This window comes from Xenopus tropicalis, chromosome 1 (assembly GCF_000004195.4).
Source record: "Xenopus tropicalis strain Nigerian chromosome 1, UCB_Xtro_10.0, whole genome shotgun sequence".
Taxonomy (NCBI): domain Eukaryota; kingdom Metazoa; phylum Chordata; class Amphibia; order Anura; family Pipidae; genus Xenopus; species Xenopus tropicalis.
Genome location: NC_030677.2, coordinates 186,039,072 through 186,064,031, shown reverse-complemented (window position 1 = coordinate 186,064,031; position 24,960 = coordinate 186,039,072). Strand labels below are relative to the sequence as shown.

General features: G+C 38.6%; 1 protein-coding gene across 1 annotated transcript in view; it reads right to left on the bottom strand.

The window, feature by feature from the left end:
• Nucleotides 1-20,634, bottom strand: part of cmya5 (cardiomyopathy associated 5) — a 35,214-nt gene extending 14,580 nt beyond the window's left edge. Inside the window, exons 1-7 of the mRNA XM_004910386.3 lie at nucleotides 20,301-20,634; nucleotides 15,709-16,091; nucleotides 10,982-13,449; nucleotides 8,357-8,452; nucleotides 7,100-7,333; nucleotides 4,410-4,432; nucleotides 765-883 (exon numbers count right to left, since the gene is read on the bottom strand). Of these exons, the coding sequence (XP_004910443.1) occupies nucleotides 765-883; nucleotides 4,410-4,432; nucleotides 7,100-7,333; nucleotides 8,357-8,452; nucleotides 10,982-13,449; nucleotides 15,709-16,091; nucleotides 20,301-20,602 (3,625 nt within the window). The 5' untranslated portion in view covers nucleotides 20,603-20,634. The remainder of the gene's footprint in view (nucleotides 1-764; nucleotides 884-4,409; nucleotides 4,433-7,099; nucleotides 7,334-8,356; nucleotides 8,453-10,981; nucleotides 13,450-15,708; nucleotides 16,092-20,300) is intronic.
• Nucleotides 20,635-24,960: the final 4,326 nt, after the last annotated feature.

The following is a 24,960-nucleotide window of genomic DNA, read 5'->3' as shown; positions in this document are numbered from 1 at the left end:
TGTTTTTTTAAAGTTTGTTTTTTACATTTTTTTTTTGTTGATCCTGCACCTGTAATTAAATAGTTGTGGGATCGAGCTATTGATGCAATCTTACCAAATCTCCTACTCGTGTCTAGAGTCCTGTCAGGTATGACTGGGAGTCCAATTTTTGCAGGATTTGGATTGGGATGTATGCTAAGTATCAATTATGTTCAGCCAGCAGCCAAACACAGTTAGGCATATTTATTTAAATTTGTGAGGTTTTAGAAGTTTTTCTTTGAATAAACTTACTAGTTGCTTTCTAATTTAAAAAAAAACTCAATTGAATAAAATCATAGAAAAACTTTTTTTAACTAAAATACCTAAATCTGCACCTTAAAGTCACGTCAGCTCTGGACAACTGAAAGTGACAATTTTCGTTTCCAGCATAAATTGGCAAGGGTATCTGCACTAAGGCAAATGTCACCACTGTTTGTAAATGAACCCCACTGTTATACAAAAGAAGGAAATTTTTATGGTGGTCTCATCACTATTCTATTTATATTCAGTGCTAGTGATTTATATACAGGATTTTGAAACTCTAAGGTGTCTTGAAAGATCCCCCATTTAAGGGCATATATTATCTTTTATTGTTTTCTGTGTGTCATGTGACATTACTAAGCACATCAAAGGAGAAGTCGCCGCTATGGTGTAATTATCATTACACACAAATGCTGTACCATCAGATGCAGTGGGGAACACATGGGAGCAGAATTAAATGTAGCATGTTTACATTCCATCTCTACCTGGCACGTGTCTCTGCTTCTGGTCTCCAGGAGAAGAATTCCCAGCATGGTGTTCAAAAAGCGAGAAGGCGCTGGGCATCTTATCTAGTGACAGAGTGCTTTCTGTAGCGGAGAGGAGCCTATGTAAAAATGTCAGCTTTACTGTACAGAATATCTAGGGAGCGCAGATTAGTGATTCAGTTATTCTTCCTTATATATCTTGCGACCAGTGAATTGGATGCTAACGCTATTATAGACATAGTCATCCCTATTGCCATAACGTGCATACAATTTGCCAAAATGGATGCTACTTTGAGTCCATATTAGTTCACAAGTTGCACTGGAGAATACCTTGGAAGCACCAGCAAATCACACTAGAATTCTGGGGAATAAAGCAGGTTAAAAAGGCTAATTCTCCCATATGTAATAAAAGGCTCTAAGTTTGCCCAGTAGCAGTAACCCATAGCAACCATTAAGATGTTTGATTTTAAACAGGTGACAAGTAAATTCTACCTGCTGATTGGCTGCTATAGGTTACTGCTCCTGGGCAAACTTAGTGCCTTTTATTACATAACCCCCTTTGTGTCTAAATTTGCACTGCATTTGCTCTATGGACTGTTTAATCCAGAATGCTGTCATAGTTGATTAGAGTTAATGAACCAGCTGTAAAGTGTCCAACATATTTAAAGGAGAAGGAAAGAATAAAAAAAACCCAAAGTAAGCTTTATCAGAAAAGTCTAAGTAAATACAGTCATAAACACTAACAGTACTCAAATCCTCAGTGAAATGAAACACTGCATTCCCTTGCTTCTACTGTGTACACATGGGTTTCGGTATCAGACTTCCTTCTCTCAGCTCAAACCTCCAGAGCACGGGCATGAGCCTGCGCAGCTTGCTCCTCTCTCCCTCCCCCCCTCCCCACTGTAATCTGAGCTGAGAGCTATGAGCCAATTATTATTATTATTAATAAAGTGTATTTATAATGTGCCAACATATTCCGCAGTGCTGATAAAATGGCAGCCACATAAACAAGAGTGGAATCCACCTATCCATTCCCAGAATAGGCAAATCTCTAATACACAAAGGGGCAGATTTAGTACAATGTGAGTTTAGAGCTTAATACTCATCCACATACTATTTATTGATAAATAAGTTTCTTAAAATCGCATAGGAATGAATAGAACATGGGTAAGTTTTTATTTATTAAGCGCTAAACTCACAGTATGATAAATTTGACCCCTAATTCAATTTAAAGGGAAACTTTTGTTTACATAGGTTTCTCTGACAATTTTCTAACCTTGCACCGTAACTAAAATAATACCATCTAAGCACCATAGAGCAGGGAGTCAGGTGTCAATCTGCACACAAGTGATGTGCATGCCGGCCTGAAACACATGTGCCTTGGCCAGCAAAACATATCTTTAGCAGGAGGTGGGCCAAACTCTGCTCATAGCCAACCATGGCAGTGACATAAGTATGCCCCAAATTCCTCTGCAGGATACAAATGACAGCTAGCCAGGTCGGGATGGGTTTGGATTAGGAGGGGGCAGGTTGACTCTTTGTTGACCTACACATCACCATAATGATGTTTTAAGCTCAGTACCCAGTATTCTCTCTCCAAATGACAATAGCTGGGATTGGAGGCCATTTGCCCAAATCCTCTACTCTTAGAATTCCCATTTTGGCAGACAATATCACTGGTACAAGTACAGAGGATGTTCAGGCAGTAGCCCTCCAGCTGTTGTACTTGGCCATCACTATTGGCCATCAAAATGCTGTAAATTGTATTTGCCATGACCATTACATGCATGAGGTAAGAGAACATGCCTTTTAGATTTTTATTTTTCCTTCCTTTCAAACAGTCTGTTACACATTCAACACCTTGATTCAGAACTGGTGTATCTGTATATATAGGGTATGGGTAAAGATATATGATTAATGTTCAAAAACACACAGTATTATTAAACGTATGTTAATATGTACAGGAGTCTAATCAATGGGAATCCTATTAGTATGCCAGTTTAGTCATTATTGTACCAATGTATTACAGGATTCCTTACTTTGGCTGCCTCTCTTTCTGATCCCTGACTATATAAACCTGAGCTCTCTTTACCCTAACTGCTGTCAGTGATTCAGCCAAAGCACATAGAGAGGAATGTAAACAGGGAGATGTGTCTGAGAGGAAGAATCCAGTTAAATACTTTCTCCTTCCTGAACATTTATTCTTCTTGGCCTTTTGGCTAAGATTAAGTTTAAACTACTGTCATTTCTGCTTGTACTGGTGGAATGGAGCTCACTTGATCCTCTGGCCAAAACGCCAGTGGCTTGAAAGCCCAAGGTGCAAGGTAACCTGGTTTTGTGACTCTGTAGTGCCTGAAAAACATGGTGGGAAGGAGGATCATGTGTATTTAAGATGGCACTTCTATTTTCTAGAAAAATTGCTTCCTTTTTTCCCCTGGCCTTTTGTCTGTGCAAGAAAAATTTTACAATTCCTTCCAAAGTTTGGGGCCCAAACTCATAGTAGTTTATTATTATTTTCTATTTATTTATATATTTTTACCTCCTGTATGTCATCACTATGGGGCAGATTTAACAGTGTTAATTTTACTGAGTAATAACAATAATAAGAAAATAAAACTAGTTGTTATGTTTCCCCTCCATATATTTTGGGCAGCAAATATACTTTGCTAGGCAAGGTATTGAAATAAATAGAATCTGGCCTGGATAACTATAGGGAGGAGAACTGCTATTTGAAATGCTTTGGATCTGGGGTTATCTAGATAAGGGGACTTTTGAAAACCAATACTTAAGGCTAAACATTTTAAAATTAAAATTGTTTTGCCTCTTATGTTGTTGGATGTAAACTTAGTTACCATCAAGTACTGTCTTACAAAAAGAAAAAAAAAACAACTGTGTAAATAGGACACTTTGAAAAAATTGCATTTTTTTTGGATTCTGGTTAATGAATCCCATATTATTATTATTTATATAGCGCCATCAATTTACATATAGAAATAAAACCAAATCTTTCATGAAAAAAAAAAACACCCAGTTTCCGATTTATATCTGACTAGAGTAAAATCAGCCCTACACTATTACACATGTTACACACTGGGGCAAGGAAAGTTCCCTGCCATACTAGAATGCAAGCTTTTATATGGTATTCATATAGTTATATGACCTATGATCCAGAATAATCCTGGGGTTTTCTGTATAATTAATCTTTGTTATTTATCATGCCATACCTTCAAAACAGCTTAAAAATGTAAAAAAAAAACCCAACAGGATTGTTAGATGTCAACTAGGGATATATGGAATCTTTCAATTCAGTCCCATATGGAATCCTTTAAAAAAGCCCACTAACAAACACGGTCCCTAATTTGCATATTCACATTTTTTTTAAATGGAGATAGTTAACATCATACTCTCCACTGTGTTTTGGGATTCTAATATGGGGCCCAGTTACTTCTAGCTATGCCACTGGAACAAGAAAGTTCTATCCCTCCATCCAAGGTTGTGCTTCTTATCCCCTGACTATAGAATAGGTCTATGGAATGGAAAGTGCTTCTTCTCATTGAGTAGACTCCAAAACATACATAGTACATAGCATCCAACTACATGCATTCACCCCCACTCTTTACACACAGGGCAACTCCTTATCTGTACCTGGTATTGGTCTCATCGTGTGACTAAAAGAAGAAAGAAGAAGTCTGTAAGATGTAGAAAAGCTAATTATAAATTCATATAAAACACCAGAAGGCTAACTTGTTACACCGTGAGCTTATTATTCATATGTTTTTCACAAAAGTCTCCTGTCTCAACACCATAATTTCCCCTGAATTCTAGCTACCAATAAAGATCTCCTTCATAAATATGCTGCTAATAAAAAAAACCTCTATTTCACTGACATTAATAAGGACAGGATTTTTGCATGGTACTAGATAATGGGGTGGCTTATCAAGAAACCCTGACCAGGGCTGTCAAAACAGGTGCATGTTGGTTAATGCTGAAGGGTAGAATTCTATTGATTCTACCAGCACATCAGACAATTCCAACATTAGTGAAGTGGACAAATGATCTTTGCTGCAACCAATAGTTGCAGGAAAGATTGTTATTGTAACGTGTATGTTAACATGAAGTATACTTGCCAATTGTCCAAACCTTTACAATCTGATCAAAGAGTTCTCAGCAGCAGCATTAGACTTGAGCCCCTGCTGAACACAGTAAGGTGGGAGCTGCCTCCTGGTGTATGCCAGCTCTGAACTCTGCAAATCACAGCAGATTTATCATCTGGTACAAAATGCAAGACCCCAGGCACAAGTGCTTTGTGAATAAACAATAACTGGCATGATTTTATAGCACTTACAACTCCTGCATTTTCATCCCCCCATATGTGTTTTCATAATGACAGAAAATTCTGGTACTGCCATGTCCATAGTAAGTAATTTCTGTTGGATCAGCCTGAAAATGCACACTTTGGGCTGAAATATGTAATGTATGTGAAAATTTTAGTGGATAATATTAAAATGTTAGTAAGATTGACATTATTAAAACAAATAATTTTATCTGATTTTAGCTAAATTATCAAAAACACAAAACTATCCATTCTTAGACTGAATTTTAAAGCAATGAATTGTGAGTTTACCAGGTTTTAATAATCCTGCAGCTATTGCCACTTTACACCAGAAACACCAAGCCTGTGTTGCTGCTGAGGGGATTACAACTGCCAGCCTCTCTTTCTTCACTAGCACTGCCATAAGGGCTCTTTTGTGAACCCAAGTGTAGCATGCAAAGCTCAAAAAGAGACCACAATGAGAAAAGTCTGACTTGATTCAGTAATAAGGTGTTGACTGCAATAGTCAGCACTGTATTAGTGAAGGGCAGGTGGGAGGTGGCATATAAGTGTCCCTCCTCCCCCCCCCCCCTTCCCCCATAACTTGTGCATCATTCAGCCGTGCAAGGTACAGAGCAGCAGGAGCTGCCAAGCAACGTGGTCCTATCCTCACACCTGACCCTGCGCTCATCATTGTGTCCTAGGTTTCTTATATGGCGCTCAGTGCAGATGCAATACAAAGGGGCGCATGTGTTCTTAAAATTAGCACTAGGGGGGCACCCTCTTGGACTTGCTCACCCCGGGGTCAATAGAGAACCCTAAGGTGTAAGATGTACCCTGGTTACTATTTGGGAATATTTAATGTTAAATACAATTGTTCTTTATTTAATCTCATACACCTTACAATAACTTGTTCTAGAACATGGATGTGGGTGATGGGCCTCTAAGCAGCACAAGTTTCATAGATCTCCAAGTATAAGACCAGGAGGAATAGCAAGTGCTAGGCTAATAACGGAACCATCAGTGAGTGATAAGATAGGCAGATCTCACAGCATGCAACATTCCAAAGAGAGAAAGCATTGGACCACTGATGCAGTTCTCTCCTCCATTGGCAAACACTGGTCCCTATTATGATCGTATAAATAGATCAGCATTATTTGGCCAATCACTCAAGCAGACCTTTTCACTAGGGATGCACAGAATCCAGGATTCGGCTCAGGATTCAGACAAGATTCAGCCTTTTGGGCAGGATTCAGATTCGCCTGAATCCATGGTCCTGGCTGAACCAAATCCTAATCCTAAAAATCACGGGACTTTTTGTCATGTAAACACGGAAGTTAAAAAATTTTTGCCGCACGAATGCTAATTAGTGTTCAGTTCAGTATTTGCCCAAATCCTTTACAAAGGATCCAGGGGTTAGACCAAATCTGAAAAAGTGGATTCGGTGCATCACTACTTTTCACCTTCAGTGTACCACAAGAGAGACCCTATTTCAAAATTGAATAGACTACAGTGGGGATCCCCAACCTTTCTTACTTGTGAGCCACAGTCAAATGTAAAAAGACTTGGAGAGCAACACAAGCAGCATAAAAGTTCATGGAGGAGCCAAATAAGGCCTATGATTGGCTATTAGGGGCCTCTATGCATCAGCTTACAGGGGGCTTTATTTAGTAGTATAGGATCTTGTTTTTATTCAACCAAAACTTGCCACCAAGTCAGGAATTCAAAAATAACTACCTGGTTTGGGGACACTAAGAGCAACCTCCAAGGGGTTGGTGAGCAACATGTTGCCCCCGAGCTACTGGTTGGGGATCACTGGACTACAGCAATAGAATTAAGGTCACAAGAAAGCATTAACACAAAGCAATATAGAAAATATCAGATGTATTTAGCAATGGAGAACCTAGCAGGGGAGCGTATGTTTAAGGTTAAGTTATTCAGGGGAATTATCTTTTTTTTCTGTTGACCCAAGTAATATATTTAAAAAAACTGCATGTAAGAACCAAAAATGATTTTCACTCACAGTCAAAAACAATATAAGATCCTGCTCTTCAGTCTCCTTTGAGGCTTTCTCTAAGATCTCTCTTGCTGTATCAACATTCTGCTGGAAGCTAACCATCTGGTCGTACAGGTAATCCATCTTCATCTTCTTCAACTCCTCAAAGCTTTCTCTCTTTGCAGTACGTTGCGCAGTTACTTTCTGAATCATCTTCTCATTCTCTTCCTCCAAAAACTTCTCATTTTCTGTATGATTCCTCTTACATGAAACAAAAACATATATTACATATAGTACTCTGTATGTAGCAATGACTGCACAAACACCAAGAACCAGCATTTTTTTGCAGAAGTTCCAATATATGGGCGGCCACCAAAAACAAGCACAGAATTCTGCACCACATCCTGCGGGCTTTTTGTGCCATCTGTAAATGGGAAATACCATACTATGTATCTGGGTATTGTGTAAGTGGAGCCCCGTACTTAACACCTGGTCAGGGTATGTGTTAGGCACAGTGTTCTGTTATGCCTCATAGCTCTCAAAATGCTCTACAAGATGGCACCTCAGCCACAGTAGAAGAAGCAATGGGCACATTGGCACCAGGCACAAAAATAGAGAATGAGACTTGATGGGGCATTTACTAAAGCGTAATTTTTTCAGGTCTGGCTTTTTGTCACTGAAAACTCGAATTAGTTGCAGAAAAAAACTGTTTTTTTCGTGATTTATTATGTGACAAAACCGCAACAATTCCGAATGCAAATATATGCCTAAGATTTATTTTCCTAATATTTATTTTCAAGATTAACTTTGAGGTTTTACTGCATATTAGAAAACTAAAGAGATTTATAAATTAAACAACAAACCATTTAATCACAGTTAAGATTGCTGTAGATATGTTTGCACATCTACTTTACTAAGCTTATGGTTTTTATGAGTAAGATTATTTCACATTAGTGAAAAATAACACACTGTTCGGCTGCTCAATGTAATGCAACCAGCTGATCCAATTGTGATTTTTAAGGCCATCCATTTGTGTAGTTGGTCCTTGTACACCAGCTATAACATATTTATCCAAACACTTGACAGATCTGTGCATCTTGCAAGTAAAGTAAAGTAGTCCACCACTTACATGACCAAAATGGACCTTTAATCACTTAGGATAGATTTCACACAATATGAAATATTAGTCCTGCTGTAAATGGCAAAAAACAGACTGAACAATAAACTGAATAGTGTAAAGAATACTATAAGCCAATAAGCAACAGAACATAAACAAAAAATTACCTCAACGTCATTAAACATCGATTCCACTCTGCTAACAAAATCCTCTGTTTTCATTGAGCTTTCCTTCAGCCTCTCCAGGAGATCCTCCAAATGATTCTATGCAAAAACATAAATGAACAAATACATGTGTTTGGATCATGAAATGTAAAAGAAACATATGGTGCTTAGAATGCTACAAATGTTAAAAAGACAACAAAATGTCCCAAATGTAAACATTTCCATATTGCCTTCTCCCCCAGGCCTTAAATAACTGTGACAGTCTGTGCTTCCCTTCATGTTTGCTGCAAATGTTGTGTGTCATCATGTGCAGTAAATACGTTAGATTGCAGCAGACACTCAGTAACAACGAGAGCAACTGCTTTACTTGTCTAAATAAAGAGGATCCTGTTACTTCAGCTTAAGTAACAAATGGAATGTTAGAGCCAGAAATTCTAGGGCTCATTTACGAATACACTGCAAAAGTGTAAAGTTTTGACGTCAATCACCCTGTTTTGTAGCCACAGTTCAGCAGTAGTTCCCAGAATTTCAGTGTAATAGCAGGCTATGCTACAAAACTTGTGCATAATTCACAAATGGACTTAAATTTCATGCCACATTGATTTGGATTGTAAATTAGATCTAACATCTACATTGCTTGTAACTTAAAGAATCCACTTGAAAATAAATACCTACAAAATCTTCTGCGTGGCTCATTAGTGCAACTAACAACTACAAACTGTATTTGTTTCTGTTGTTTCTGTACAGTCATGCATTCCACACATTTATTCCTGGCTTCTAACCAAGCAAAATGTAATTTTTATAGGCTATATTTATTTGCTATAATAGTGGTCAAGTGACAACCCTAGGAACATTTGCCAAGTCATTTCTTTAAAACTGGGTAAAATGTATATGGTTATTAGTAATAAGGAGCATGATATATTAATACCTTATGAGCCATGCTGCGTGACTTTTTTGTTTATGTCATACAAATTACAATAGCAACCTTACAGGGTGACTGATTTGAGCTAAATTCTTTCCAATACAGACTAGTCTTTGGTTTAAAGGTTTGATTTATCAAGAGATAACAGTTTATTAGTCATGTTCTGTCTGACAGTTTTCCTCACCACAGATGATCAGAGGGAACAGACAAAACTTGAGGAAGTTTACAGTGGACCAAATTAAAATCTGCTGCTTTTTCAACATAACTTTAATAAATAAGGCTTGGACTTAGCAAAGGTTTTGCATGTTGTTTTATTAAGAAAATCTAAAATTGAAACTAAAGGCACATTCTACGTCCTGACTCGTACAAGCACAATTAAAACAAACCAGAAGAACCCCAACAGGCAGTAGCTGGAGGATGGGAGGGGTTTGTTTGTACAAAAGCCTTTTCAGTGAACTGAGGATTTGTTTTGATTGTGCTTATTAGGAGCACTTGTCAGGAAGTAGAATGTAACATTCATATAATTTTACATTTTGTCTTCCTTAGTGTAAAAAATAAAAGCCATACATATTTCCTAATATGAACGATGGGCAAAGCTCAGCTCAAGCCCTATTCATTAAGCTTATGTTGCAAAGAGGCTATACCTCCCCTTTATGTTTAAGTTAGGTTTGGACAGACCACATGATCTGTCCAGTCTGAAAAAGATATCTATGGATGCACCAGGACTAAAGCAGGCCTGAATGAAAGGAACAATAGAATATGGCCATGCATATGTATAGAAACTTGTATGGTACATGTCTCTTTTGCCTGCAGAACAATTGGTCTTGATACTTTGAAGGATACTTTGTTTAACCTTCAAAAAATTATAGCTCTGTTCTTAATTATAATTTAAAAAGAAAACTTTAAGAAAGATACTGTGCACTGCTATAGGAAGTATATGTACCTATTAGTTTCTAATGAAAGAGAAAACGGCACACTTTTTTACCATCTAAGACTGTGACATCATGGTCCTTATGGTGACCATATATTTTATCAATGGCTAATATTGAACGTTTACAAGTGTAGCAATAGGGGTCACCCTGAGTCTTCTTTGCATCCCCCCCCAAAATGTTTCTTCTGACAGATCTGCAGGGGATTTTTCATGCTCTATAACTTCAAACCCTAAATCTTTTAGTTCCTGCTCCAAAGCTTATTTTTTTAACCTTATAAAAAATTACAGCCCTGTTCTTAATTATCCTTTAAAAAGAAAACAGGACTGAAATTGAGAACGATACTATGTACCGGTATAGGATGTATATTTACCTATTATTTTTTTTTGTAAAGGAGTAAACGCCACAACACTTTTTTTTAACAATATTAATTTTTCAGCAGAAAAAAATACTATGTTCAGGAATCACATTAATAAATCATTTATCCCTCAAAACAAATTCAAAATGCTTCCACAGCTGATAGCTATTGCTTTCGGGGTTGTCAAGACCTGAGAACCATGGCACAAATTTGGTGGACCTGTGCCCAAACTATATGCTTCTGGACCAGAGTTCATGATATGATCTATTCTGTATTACAGGTCAATCTGAGGAAAACCCCATATTAAGCTTGATTCCAAGGCCATATGGAATCACAATAAGTTCTAATTGTATAGAGCACCATGTAATATATATATACATATATATAACACTCAATTAACATATTAATGAACCACTTACTGTCATTTCATTGATGACATCATCTAAGGCCGTGACATCATGGTCCTTATGATCGCCAAATATTTTATCAATGGATAATATGGCACTTTTACAAGTGTAGCAATAGGTATCACGCTGAGTCTTCTTTGCATCCCACTGTAATGTTTCTTCTGACAGATCTGCAGGGGACTTTTCATGCTCTATAACTTCAAACCCTAAATCTTCCAGTTCCTTTTGAGCATCCTGCTCCAAATCCGTAATTAAATCATATTCCTTTTCACTTTCTTGTTCCAACAACTGACTGTCTTTGCATATTATTTCATGCTGTGGTAGATCATCTTGATTAACCATGACATAATCCAAAGATTCAGCAGTTTCCTCAATGTTTTGTAGACAAAGGTCCTCCTCTTCTTTCTCAATGAGTGTTTGCAAAGCCAATTTAGTTTCTTCCCCTACAAACTCTGCTTCACCTTGTATTTCACTCAATCCCTTTGCTTCTTTTGCACTTTCTGGAGCAGTTTCTTCGTTAACAAATTTTTCCTCTCCGGTTTCTTCGAAATCTGTCTTTAAAATCTGTTTTTCCTTGTCATTAACTGAAGCCTTTGCAAGCACTTTCTTTTCTTGGCTAGTATCTAGTGTTGGTTTGCTTGTATCACACACAATGGTTGGTAGCTTTTTTTCCACTTGTATGCCAGACACTACTTCTTCTTTTTGAGGTTTATGAATTTCCACATTATTTTCAGCTGGACTGACTGTGGCTTCTGAAATAAGAGCAGTCTCATCTTGTCCTTTGATCTCTTCCCCTTTGTCACGCATTAGGTCATTTGGACTTATTTCAGGAATACTGCCTCTATCAGCATCAGTAACAGCTATTTCACTATTCAATAATTCAGGCGCAATATTCTCCTGCTCAGTGCTGTCTGGTAGTTCATTATAGTGAGGCATAACTTCATAAGTTGACTCTATCATACTTCTGGTCTGTATATCAGTAAACTCTTCAGATCCAAGAGGCTTGTCATTATCTAGACTGGTGGTATTGTAAACATCTATATCAGGTGTAACATGTCTATTGGGTTGTAAGTCATCTGAAACCTCAGGTAAATCATAATTAATTTTACAATATGTTTTTGTATCACTAACTGGTATCTCATCCTTAAGGTTATATTTTTCGAAATAGATACCAGTTCCGTCATCATCAGAAATTCTGCTATGAAATGTGGCCACAGAAGTGGTACTTTCGACATCAGATTGGTCATAATCATCTTTATTCTTTACTCCTTTTGCTTGTTCATAAAGGTCTTTATATAGAAAAGCCAATGCTGGTGGCTCCTCTAGAAGCTCTGGGTTTATTGGATAAGATGTTGGAAAAAGCAAGGATTTTTCCAATGTGCCTTCCTCTTCATTAAATAGGGATATTTTTGGTGACTGTATATCTTGTGTTCTTTCTTCTTGAATGCCATTAGAATTATTACCATTAAATTCTTGCTCTTCAAAGCCATCTTCCTTAGAAACACCATAAAAGGATTCATCTAAATGGCCATACAAGTAAAGTTCATCTTCAACAGCCACCTCATTCTCACTGTAGGGACCACATGTTGTTACTGTAGCATGACCCGTTTCAAGTTTGAGATCTGGTTTTACAGAGTCTGGTTCAATAGGTACTCTGTCGTCAATTAAAGTAAACTTTTCAAAATAGTCAACTTCAGTGGTGCCTTTGTCTGAATTTAATGGTTTTACTGTCTCCTCGACTGATGTTTTCAGGTTTTCATTATGATTATTTTTTAATACCTGCTGTACTTTTGGCTCTTCATTATCATCTAATATATCAGCCTCCTCACAAACTTGCTTTGGTATAAGCATAGGATTTTCATCCAAATATTCTAGTTTATCTTCCATTTGATTACTGGCTTCTAAGTCAACCGATGATATAAGGTCTGGAGCAAGAATATTTAAGATTTCTGAACCATCGGAGACAATACTGAAAACATGTGACTGAGTGTCAGGTGGCTCATCTGTGCTGTTTTCAAGTTCAGAATTTGCTAAAGCTTTTTCTCCTTCAGGAAAAAGGAGATTACCTATATTCTCTGAAATACTGTTCAGGGGTTTCCGAGGAACTACTGGATTGTTCATTCTTTCTAAACGAGATCTTCTGGATATGACAGAAGAGTTATTTAATGCAAGGTCAACTGCTTTTTCAGGTGAAGTGTTTAAACTTGTAGATGAAGGACCTGTCATTGATGATTGGTTTTTACTAGATGATGGAATAGAGTTTTCAGCACCCATGGGTGACACTGAGATATTTTCTTTTGACACTGGAATTTGAAGAATATCCTCCTTTTTGCCTGCTGGATTGAAATTCTGTTCAGTTGGTGCAGAATCCATTGTATCCTCTAAAAGTGGGTGCATTTCTGTAGCCCTGTTTTTCAAAGAACTTCTTGATCCAGGGTTACCATTTCTTAAATTGGGACTTTTTATTGTATTCACAGTATCTGTAAAACATAGCAATAATAAGGTTACACAAAAGGTATTACATGAGCTTGGAGCATTTCTTGGTCTGACCTGAAAATGGGATATTAGAAAATTATTGCTGTATTTGGACTGAATGTTAAAAGTAAAGTCAGTTATGATAAATATTACAACCATGGTTCAAAACTATGTACAGTAACATTGCAGGCATTTCAACCATACTGTATACAAGGAGTACATTGCAAATGACTGACTCATGCTGGAATCAGCCAATTAGAGCAGATTAAATCTGTCAGACACTTTCAGCATACTGGTGTTGGTTTCCAAAGGAAAAAATGTTACGAGTGAAGAGTTATTTTATTATTAAATATATTATTTAATATATAAAGAACTGTAAGGAAAAAATACTTCCCATACAACAGATTAATTAAAAATTAATTACAGTTCAGTGAATATTTTATGACATTTGCTTTTTACTTTTAATACCATATTTTTATGCATTTGTAAGACTTGGTTTGTGCTTTATCCAAAACCCAGCGCTTCTTGTAAGATTTGGATTTGGTCAAATCCAAGTCATGTTGCATTAGACAAATGAACAACAAAAAACTTTGGTTTAAATTGAACTATTCTTTAAATTTTTCAAATTTCAATATGCAAATATGCTTATCAGCATGATCTTGTACACAACCTCTAATAAATAAGGTTAAGTATACAACCTTTAATAATTAAAGTGGACCTGTCACCCAGACATGAAAATCTGTATAATAAAAGTCCTGTTCAAATTAAACATGAAACCCAAATTCATTTTTATATTAACACATCCAAACCCATTATAAAGGCATTTAAAAATCACAGCTGTCACTCATATATTGCTTGCCCCGCCTCTATGCCTTAGGCATAGAGGCGGGCCAGACAATAACTTTAGCTTTCCATTCAGCACTTCCTAGATGTCACTGCACATCTCACTTTTCCCCTCCCTCCTCCTCATCTAATTGTGTAGCCAGTGCATGGGCATAGGCATCTGGTCCCCCATTGTGGCACATAAATAAGATTTTGGCATGATACAAAGCTTGTCTTAATAACAGTGCCCACAAAATGGTAGCTGCCTGCTTGCTTTGACTGAGTAATTCCGAGATGGAAGGAAACAAGATTTATATTATTTATATAGAGTAAGTAAAGTTTATTTTGCTCAACTAACAATATAGAAAATAATTTGGACTTATTTCTTAGGGTGACAGGTCCGCTTTAAGGTGCAAGTTTATTGACATTCTACTTTTCAAGAAAATTGTAACAAAAAAATCACAAATTCACAGTTAGGGGACATGGAAATATGCATATGCCTATGACCCACCTGCATGATGCCCATGCTGTACTGTCACAAGTGTAAAAGTGAACATCTTAACTATCAGTACAGAATTCTTCTCACCAGGGTGAGAAGAATCAAACTTGCCAAATTCAATGTGGAGCACATGCTGAGCATGAGGTAACGAGTATTTACATATTCAAATAGGCATTCATGATGGATCACCATGTAATTACCTGTAATTACCTGTTTTGTGCCTAAGAGGGCACTTAATGGAGACATACTGGATAAATGAAAAAAGAAACGTAATCTTGTAGGAAATTAGAAATAATATATGGTGCTGGTTTACTTTGGGCTAAAAATTAATACTAAAAATGGCCCCTTTATTGGAGCTCCCTATAGATCCTCTCAGGTCCCTGTCTGTGTTTCAATTGAGGCGTGGGCGTGTTCTAACAGTCCCTGACAAAAGCACAGTAGGAGGGGGATAGCCAATAACAGCCCTGCAGTCACACAAACAAAGACAGGCTTCAGTTCCCTATCAGGTCAGCCTAGCTTCTGATTGGTTCCTATCCTACAGTGCAGGGAGCTGAGTCCCGCCAGCCCCTCTGCACAGCCTGAGAAAGAGGCAGCAGGAAGTGGAACAGATGGGCAGGACTAGTGGGGTTTTGGGGGGAATTCCTCAATAAATCAGTCTGAAATACAACTTTTTAAAACACAATCCTTCTATATTTAGAATATAATGCACTGGTAAATTCTTAATTTTCACATGATTTGTCTCCTTTAATCATAGGCTCATGATCACGTCCTCTTAGGCACAAAATGTATTAGGCTGTGTTTGTATGTTGTTCCTGTGACTACTTTTCTGCACGGTGGTACGTTGCGCCTGCCTGTCTAAATATTGTTGAAAATACAGGTAGAAAAATTGGGCTGATTTTTATACAAAATAACTGCTCTTTATGTAAATGCAAAATTGTTTTACCTTTAGCTTTTTCCAGTGCTTGTTTAAAAGCTTCCCCCACATTCTCTGTAGGAACTCGTTTTGAAGGGTCTGCATTTCTTTTCAAATGGGATGAATGCCGTGGTAACCCAGATGATGATGATGATCTGTGTTTTTTCCTGGAAAATTTGCCCTCATCCATGATAAATATAACTTTGCCTGGAACAGAACCTGAACTCTCCAAGCTGAACACGTCGGAGGTGGTGCTGGCCTCTGATGCCCATGGCGTGGAGCATCGACTTGAGCTGGTCTCCCAGTGTATCCCACTGTCTTCACACTGCACTGTTACCATAGAGAAGGATGAGCTTGCCATAAGGCACTGTAATCTTGGTTTCACATCTTCAGCTTGGACAATCTCTTTTAAACTGAAATTAAAATAAGGACTTATTATTATTCATGTGCCAATATGCAAATATTTAATACCCACATTTATTCAAGGCAGGGATTAGCAATTCAGAGCTGAGATCTAACACCCTTCTGAACAGAATGGTGTTCGTCTGCTTAAAGGATTTGAACACATTCTGACGAATTGTCACGTTCCTCTGTACTAATAAAGGTGGCATTCTACACTCCAACAGCGATGGATTCTACCAGGACTGTGCATTTTCTTTTCCCATGGCCAAATGATTATGAAATTATCATGATCAATAATTATTCAGTATAATGCCAGGTGGAGACACTTATATAGCTTTAAAGGCCATACCACTAAACATTAGAGTCCATATTTATGGCACCCAATACTGAATACTCCTGGACAATGTAGGTCTCTATAAAAATATATACTGTATAAAACAGCTCATATGTAAAACTCTGCTTCATCTAAATAAACCATTTTCATAAAAACCATATGCTTTTAGTAGTATGTGCCACTGGGTAATCCTAAATAGAAAACTGCCAATTAACATACAAAGGTCAGTCCCCTGGGATCATACAATTCACGTTGCACACAAACAAACCAAGGGCACACATACATGTTAAGTCACATCATCCAATCAGTGGACAAAGTTCTGCCTTTCACTCCCACACCTCTTCTTGTTACAGTTAGAGCTGCATTATTTCCTGTCAGCTGATCTCTGAGGGAGCACACAGCCCATCACTAAATGGTGGCTCAAGGGAAAAGATGTAAAAGGGCAATATTTACTGATATATATATTCCAGTTTGCTAAGATTCTTTAATAGTCCACTTAATATGATAATGATATGAGCTGGAGAGAGTGCAGAGACGTGCAACTAAACTGGTAAAGGGGATGGAAGATTTAAGCTATGAGGGTAGACTGTCGAGGTTGGGGTTGTTTTCTCTGGAAAAGAGGCGCTTGCGAGGGGACATGATTACTCTGTACAAGTACATTAGAGGGGATTATAGGCAGTTGGGGGATGTTCTTTTTTCCCATAAAAACAATCAGCGCACCAGAGGTCACCCCTTTAGATTAGAGGAATGGAGCTTCCATTTGAAGCAGCGTAGGTGGTTTTTCACGGTGAGGGCAGTGAGGCTGTGGAATGCCCTTCCTAGTGATGTGGTAATGGCAGACTCTGTTAATGCCTTTAAGAGGGGCCTGGATGAGTTTTTGAACAAGCAGAATATCCAAGGCTATTGTGATACTAATATCTACAGTTAGTATTACTGGTTGTATATATATAGTTTATGTATGTGAGTGTATAGATTGGTTAGTATAGGTTGTGTGCTGGGTTTACTCGGATGGGTTGAACTTGATGGACAATGGTCTTTTTTCAACCCTATGTAACTATGTAACTATGATAAACTATTTGTTGGTTAAGTATTCAGTCTAGGGGTATAGTTTTCCTTATTTATTTTTTTTTACTTTATTTTTAGCTATTATTTGTATTGCGTTAACATATTAGATGGTATATTGTTCACATCATTCCCTACCCCAGTGCAGTTTATAATCTTATGTCCGTCCATACCATGTACACACCAGTTCCATTAGGAGCTGCTCAGCATGTCAGCATAATTAAAAAAAAATACAAACTCTTATATATACTGCAATAAATACATGTAATACTTGCTAAATTCCCTTTTTACACATCTGAAGAGCCACTCTCCTTCCTTGATTCCCGTAAACAGTGTGAAAGCAGAGCCTACTTGTATTAAAATGGTGGATTCCAGCGTAGCAGTAGCAGACTAATATTACTGAATCATTTACATAGTCCAGTGTCTCACAGGCAAAGTCAATATCCAAACCCAGTTCCAGATGAATAGCTTGAAAAAATTCTTGCCCCCCTCAATCCAAACACCTATTACCCACCATGAAAGCCTCAAATTATAGATCGGCGGCCTGGCTTCCTGCCTGTTGTGTAAATACCCATAAGTACTTAATATCCTTTGCATGATGGCCGATTCAACTCATGAAAGCATAATGGATGGACCTCCTAACTCACAAAAGACACTGAAAAACTTACTGTTGCATAGTACAGAGACTAAACATTACACCTGGGTAAATAATTATAAAGGTGGTTTAAGAGATGAAACAAGTTGCATTCCACTTGAGTTCAGCACTGTGTGAGTACAGCCCCATAAGGAAGAATGGGGTGCATTTCTTCCTGTGCTACCCTGCATCAGAACGCATGAGAACACCACCACAGGGGAGCACAGGAAAAACAAGCCCAAGATTACAGGAGGGTACAGGATGGTGTTGCCTCAGTTAGATATGAATAAATGAGTACTTGGTCTTTCCATTATGAAGAGATTTAAGACCTTATAGCCCACCAATAATAAAATGTGGAAAAATTCATAGAGCTGGTCCCTAGAGCACAGCAGCTGCTTGAAGAGTTGGGGGATAGCAGGTATAGTATATCAAAAAACAGCAACAGTACTGCAAATTGGTGGCAGTAAAACTTTATATCAGTGTTGCACAACCTGCAGTCCTTCACCTACAGTTGAACTTTACCAACTGGGCTTCAGAAAGTCTGTTTTGCTCAAGGGCCCGCAACTAATAAAGGCAGCCCTGAAGCCCAGTAGCAAGAATAAAATTCCCCAAGCCGGTCTGCTGATGTTACTCCTGCAGTTTATCAAACACAGTCACCATACCCACGGAAGTGCAGATTTTAAGGATTATCACTCTTGCGGGCAGGTATATAAATCAGCGTCATTTTGACAGATCTTCTGGGTTAATTATAGAACCATCTGGGTCTAATCAGAACATGCACTGCTAACAGCTCAGGCAACTGCAGCGTGAAACCAGGCAGGTCCCAGCCTACCATGGAACAGCAATAGGAACAGTAGGGCTTTGATATTCACTACTGTTATGGTCTGGCAATGATTGGGTTGAATATACTGTATCAGCAATGATGTAGTCATTTTCTGTCCACCCTTGGGGTGATGAGATGGAAATGTTTAATAATAGTCACAGTGCATTAAATGGAAAATATGGTTTATTTATAGCAGTAGTTGTAGTTTATGCTCCACTCCTCAAGTAGTAACACAACAACCCTCCTCTACATATTTGTATTTCTACAGATGTGGGAGCTGCCATACTGCTTGGCTTTCCATATTGGGAGACATTCTCCCAGAAACAGTTATATAACAGAACCCATGGGTAAGTAAGACAGTTGGGACCCCTTTGATATACTGAACAATGAAAATGATTGCTTGGCAGAACCCACTGCATTTTATCCACCACTATCCCACCCAATGGCTACCCTGCATAAAGTCGTCATAAATAAGTGGAAGATGAATGTTCTCTGCACACATTAAGAGTACATATGGGCGACTGAAGGGAAGACAAATCCAGCTTATAATCAGTATCTCTAGTTCAGGTAATGACTGTTGGAAAAGGGAATAAAAACATATCCTAGCTGACCAACAATAAATATAACTGTGCTGTGAGGCGAGGACAAGGTTATGTTGCCAGTAGCCATTACACAATGACACAACATCCATGAAATGGAACAGAGGATTGATATGTATGTGGCAAACATAAAGGGGAGGGGCCAGGCAGGACTCAGCTGTCATCTCTGCTGCCTCTTTAAATAGAAACCTCTGGGCAGCAGGGCCAGGAGCTGAAATCAGAGGATTTGGGAGAGTGCAGGCTGGTGGCTGGGTGTTTAGGGAGTGTGTGGGAGGTTTTCAAGGCGTGAAAGGATATATAATTCATGTATGAGTGCCAGTGCAACCCCCCCAGTTGCTGTGGATGGCTGGGAACTCCAGTGCTGTTTATTAGTTATTCCAATGCACAGCACAAGCCTGAACTGATTGCACATGGATTGCCTTTACATGTTTACATGATTTTCACATGATCCACAAGTTAAGGAGTTGTAGCTCAACAACAGCTGGAGGGCCACTGCTTGGAGGTCCCTGATGTATACAGTGAAAATAGCTAACAGCTGCCACACAATCTTTATTTTTAAAACTTTGTTCTAATGGGGCCTCCAGCTGCTGGGGCCCATGGCCAATGCCCTCTCTGCCCTCCCACACAAACACCCCAGTAGCAGTAGCAGACAATACAAATATTATGTGAGGGATAAATGCAACCACAACAAAGGCAAAGTGCTACACGCATTGCTACAATTGCTATTATTGTGGCCCAGCAGGCTAGACTGTGGCGCACAGACACTACCTCTGCGTCAGCTCCTCTGCTTCCCCTGTGTCCAGGACAGTGTCGGGGGGCCCTTCATCCTCCAGCCCCAGGGATACAGTGGATGCCCTCTCAATGTCTGGGGGACACAAGCTCTCCATGATCCCGAAACGTTGCCCCTTCCTGGGTTTCTCTCCCCTAGGAGCAGTCCCCTGAGTGTCCCGGAGAGACTGACATCTCAGCAGCAATGAGCAGCGTGTGTGGCTTCTATTCCCCTGACTAAGGGGAGTCCCAAAATAGCCCGCACTGGCACATAGGGAACATTCTGCGTATAGAGCCGCCATTCCCTGGCCCCCTACCGGCTCCTGGGGTCCTGACAACCAAACCCCACTGCACACAACTAATTAGAAATATTGGCGCTTGTAAGTGCGACAGGCGCGGCACGCAATGACCAGCCATAATGGCATATAATCCAACGGCAGCTAAAGCTGTGCAAAGTGACGTGACTTTATAAGCACTTTGAAATATAAGTACATAGTTTATCTGCCGGTGTTAATATCTTTTTTTCGTCATTGGGCATTACTTTTCAGGCATGTTTGTTTTGCCTAAATTATGATTCTTCATATGGTGCGCAATTACACATATCTTTCCCGCACTTTTTTAAGTAGTAACTCTCTGGGCTTTTGTTGGAACTTTAACCAGGATAATAACTTAATAAAGACCTACCTCTGGTTAAATAAGGTATAATAATACCTGTGTTGCAATAATAACATGCAACACAGACCTACATCTGCTCGAATGAGGTATAATTACGTCTAAATGAGGAATAATTAACTGGAATAGAGACCTACATCTATCCAAATGAGGTATAATAACATGAAATAAAGAGATGCGTCTGTCCAAATAAGGTATACAGTATAACCTGGAATAGTGAGCTACTTGACCTGCCATTCTGGTATAATACAGGTTTACATATGTCCAAATTAGGGATAATAGCATGGAATACAGGCCTACATTTGTCCAAATGAAGGATAATAACCTGGAATACAGGACTACATCTGTCCAAATTAGGTGTAATAACCTAAAATACAGGCCTACATCTATTCAAGTGTGGTATAATAACTTAAGAAATACTTACTACTGACCCAATGTGGTATAATAGCCTGAGATGTAGACCTACTATTACTACTGACCTAATGTGGTATAATAACCTGAGATGTAGACCTACTATTACTACTGACCCAATGTGGTATAATAACCTGAGATGTAGACCTACTATTACTACTGACCCAATGTGGTATAATAGCCTGAGATGTAGACCTACTATTACTACTGACCCAATGTGGTATAATAACCTGAGATGTAGATCTACTATTACTACTGACCCAATGTGGTATAATAGCCTGAGATGTAGACCTACTATTACTACTGACCCAATGTGGTATAATAACCTGAGATGTAGATCTACTATTACTACTGACCCAATGTGGTATAATAGCCTGAGATGTAGACCTACTATTACTACTGACCCAATGTGGTATAATAACCTGAGATGTAGACCTACTATTACCACTGACCCAATGTGGTATAATAACCTGAGATGTAGACCTACTATTACTACTGACCCAATGTGGTATAATAACCTGAGATGTAGACCTACTAATAACAGGGAACACAGACCTACTTATACAGACATGTCCTGCTATAAACCTGTAGTGTTACTCTGTAGTGTGTTGGATGGGACTCAGTTGCAGATGTTGTGATCCAGTCAACTTGCATGATTTTTTTCAGTTTACTCATTTTGGTCACCTGGTCACCTTCATTAATAGCCCACTCTCCCACTCTAAATTTGCACTCATCCCGCCTAAATATCTCTTCCTAAGATTGGCTTGCCTCTCGGCTTAGTACCATGACAGTAGAGGGAGCACAACTATAAATTTTAGATCAAAGGGAATGCCATAATTTTCATAGGAAAAAATACAGATAGAGCAAACTGTATTTAGACATAACAACATGCTAAAGAAGTATTTTCAGGAGAATGTAGTGAGATGTATTTAAATGAAGTGACAAAGCAGGACACAGCAAGCCTTTGAGCCAATGAAGGTAGCTCCATCTGTGTACAGCTTTACTTGGAGGCTAGTACAACCTATCCAGAGTGATCTGACACAGTAGCCTGTTCATAATGAGGGAACACTAATGAACAAAGCTTCACTTCTTTTCTACAGAAATCATAAGAATTCTGGGAAAATAATTCACCTTTTGTTTTTAGCTTCTGATCAAGGCAGAAGGGTGCACACTGAAGTATAAGAGAGCTTTCAATTACACTTCATTGTGTGTATGTACTGCAATACATGCCTCTGCGCATCTAAAGGCTGGAGTCAATTAAACAATATCAGCAGAAAGTGCTTTACTGAACTTAGTTTTTGCAATAAAATAATTTTAAACAATTGTTTTATTTAAAAACGCATTTAAGGGGCTTGGTCTCTCTTCATTCAGAAGCCTTATACATAGTGAGCCAACCCCAGAAGGAACCCAGTTCTCAAGGAACAGATGGCAGAATGGTCCCTGGGCCCAGCCCTGTGTTTTGACAGCTGCTGCAAACAGAGCACTTGCAATGAGACACAAAAAAAACATTTTTTGCGGTGTGCCTTATTAACAGTACCATGATACAATACCGGTGTATTGGGGCAGGTGGGTGCAGCAGCTGTCAAAACAATTCTGGACTCAGGGGCTCAGCAACATCTCTCCAGAGTCCAGTATTGTGAACTAACAGCTCTGGGGTGGAGAGCTCCTTACACAGGAGACTCATTAAAAAAATAAATGTGCAGAAATGCTCAGGGGGCATCTTCTGTGGATTCTATGCCAGCTTTTAGTTCCCTTTTTACTAGAACTGCTCATACCCCAGGCCATAACATTTTTACTGGAAACAATTGTGAAATTATTGGAATATGGCACCCTTGGGCAAGCTTACATGTTCAATTTGGTGCATCTGTATTTCTTCACTTCTTGGGAGACAGGGTTGGTGTGCAAATTTCCAAAAATCCCCAAAATTTTTCCAGAATCCCTCATTTGAATCGCCACAACTCCTCACCCTTACTGAAACTGTTCCTTCTATGTCAAGGAGGGAAAAGGTTAATACTAAGTAAGCTTTATCAGAAAGGTCTATGTAAATACAGCCATAAGCACTCACAGAAACACTGCACTGAGTGCTCTACCAAAAGAAACACAGAATTTCTTGTTTTCATTTTTGTGAACAAAAATTCGGTATCAAACCTTCTCTCTTTTAGGGTTCCTTCAGGTTTGGGCCACGAGTCTGCTTAGTTCTCTCCTCTCTCCCCCTCCCTTCTCCTGCTCCCCTTTCCAATAAGAATGCATAAGCACTCACTGCCCCCTCCCTTAGGAATGTGTGATTTGAGCTTCCAACAGCTATAACTGCAGCAGGAAGTTACCAAGACCAAGCTAAAATGGCAGCTGCTATCAGAGGGAGCCTCTAGGGCTCTTTATTCAGTAAAGCTTTCTGCAGAATAAATATAGTGTTCTAGGTGGCACTAATGTGGTGAATCTCTTGGCAGTAAAATGCAAAAATGGCTTTCCTTTAAGCAATTCTTCAACTGGTCTTTGGTTTCTGTATTTTTTTTTATTGTCAGCCTGCCTTGTTTGCCTCTTGGGGGTCCACCTAAATATATATTATGTGTGTGTCACTAACTCAACCAAAAAGCAACATTTTCATTTTTTAATGGGTTATTTTTTTTCTGTCCCCTTATTATTTTCCATTCTGACTACCATACCTCTGTCTAGTTGCTAAGGTAATTAAAGGAATACTGTCATGGGAAAACATGTTTTTTCCAAAACGCATCAGTTAATAGAGCTTCTTCAGCAGAATCAGGCATTGAAATCTGTTTTTCAAAAACAGATTTTTTTTTTATATTTAATTTTGAAATTTCACATGGGGCTAGCTATATTCTTCATTTCGCAGGGTGCCACAACCATGTTGGTAAAGTGCATTATTTGCTATGTTAACAGTGTAATTTAGATATAAAAAGTATACCATAAAAATCATGATATTAAGCCCAAGCAATCAAAGCTGTTAAAATTCTAACCCTGACAGCTATACAACGAAAAATGTAAAAAAATTCCCAAAAAATGAGGACCATTTGCAAAATTTGTCTTAAGTTGGTGATACATGTACAGCAGCCCTATGGTCATAAGTCTGCTGCATCACCAAACTAGTACAACATTCCTGTATGTATGTATGTATGTATGTAGACTGGATTCAGTGCAAATGATATGCACCAGTTAAATGGTTTAGCTTAATAAATGTATTGGGGGGGTCAAATAAAAATAATGTGTTCTTAATGGATTACAACGAATTACATTTTGGATGCTGTAGCAAAGGTTCCTGTTGGTGGGGGGCCGTCCCTGTACAACAGTGATATCCCACTTATCCTACCTGATGACAGTTAGAAACCAAATCACTTCCTGGGTCTGCACCAGAACAGAGTGGCCGCAGCTGCTCTATTGACAAGTTTCCACTGCAGCACAGCCCAAACTGGTGCACAAATATACTCACAAATTACTTTGTCACCCCCACAGAATACAAGGGACCTTCAAACTATATATTTAGTAGGAACGCACAAAGTGCCTATGTCACAACTAACTGCAGACTATGAAGCCTTCTACACTGTACAACAAAATGTACAAA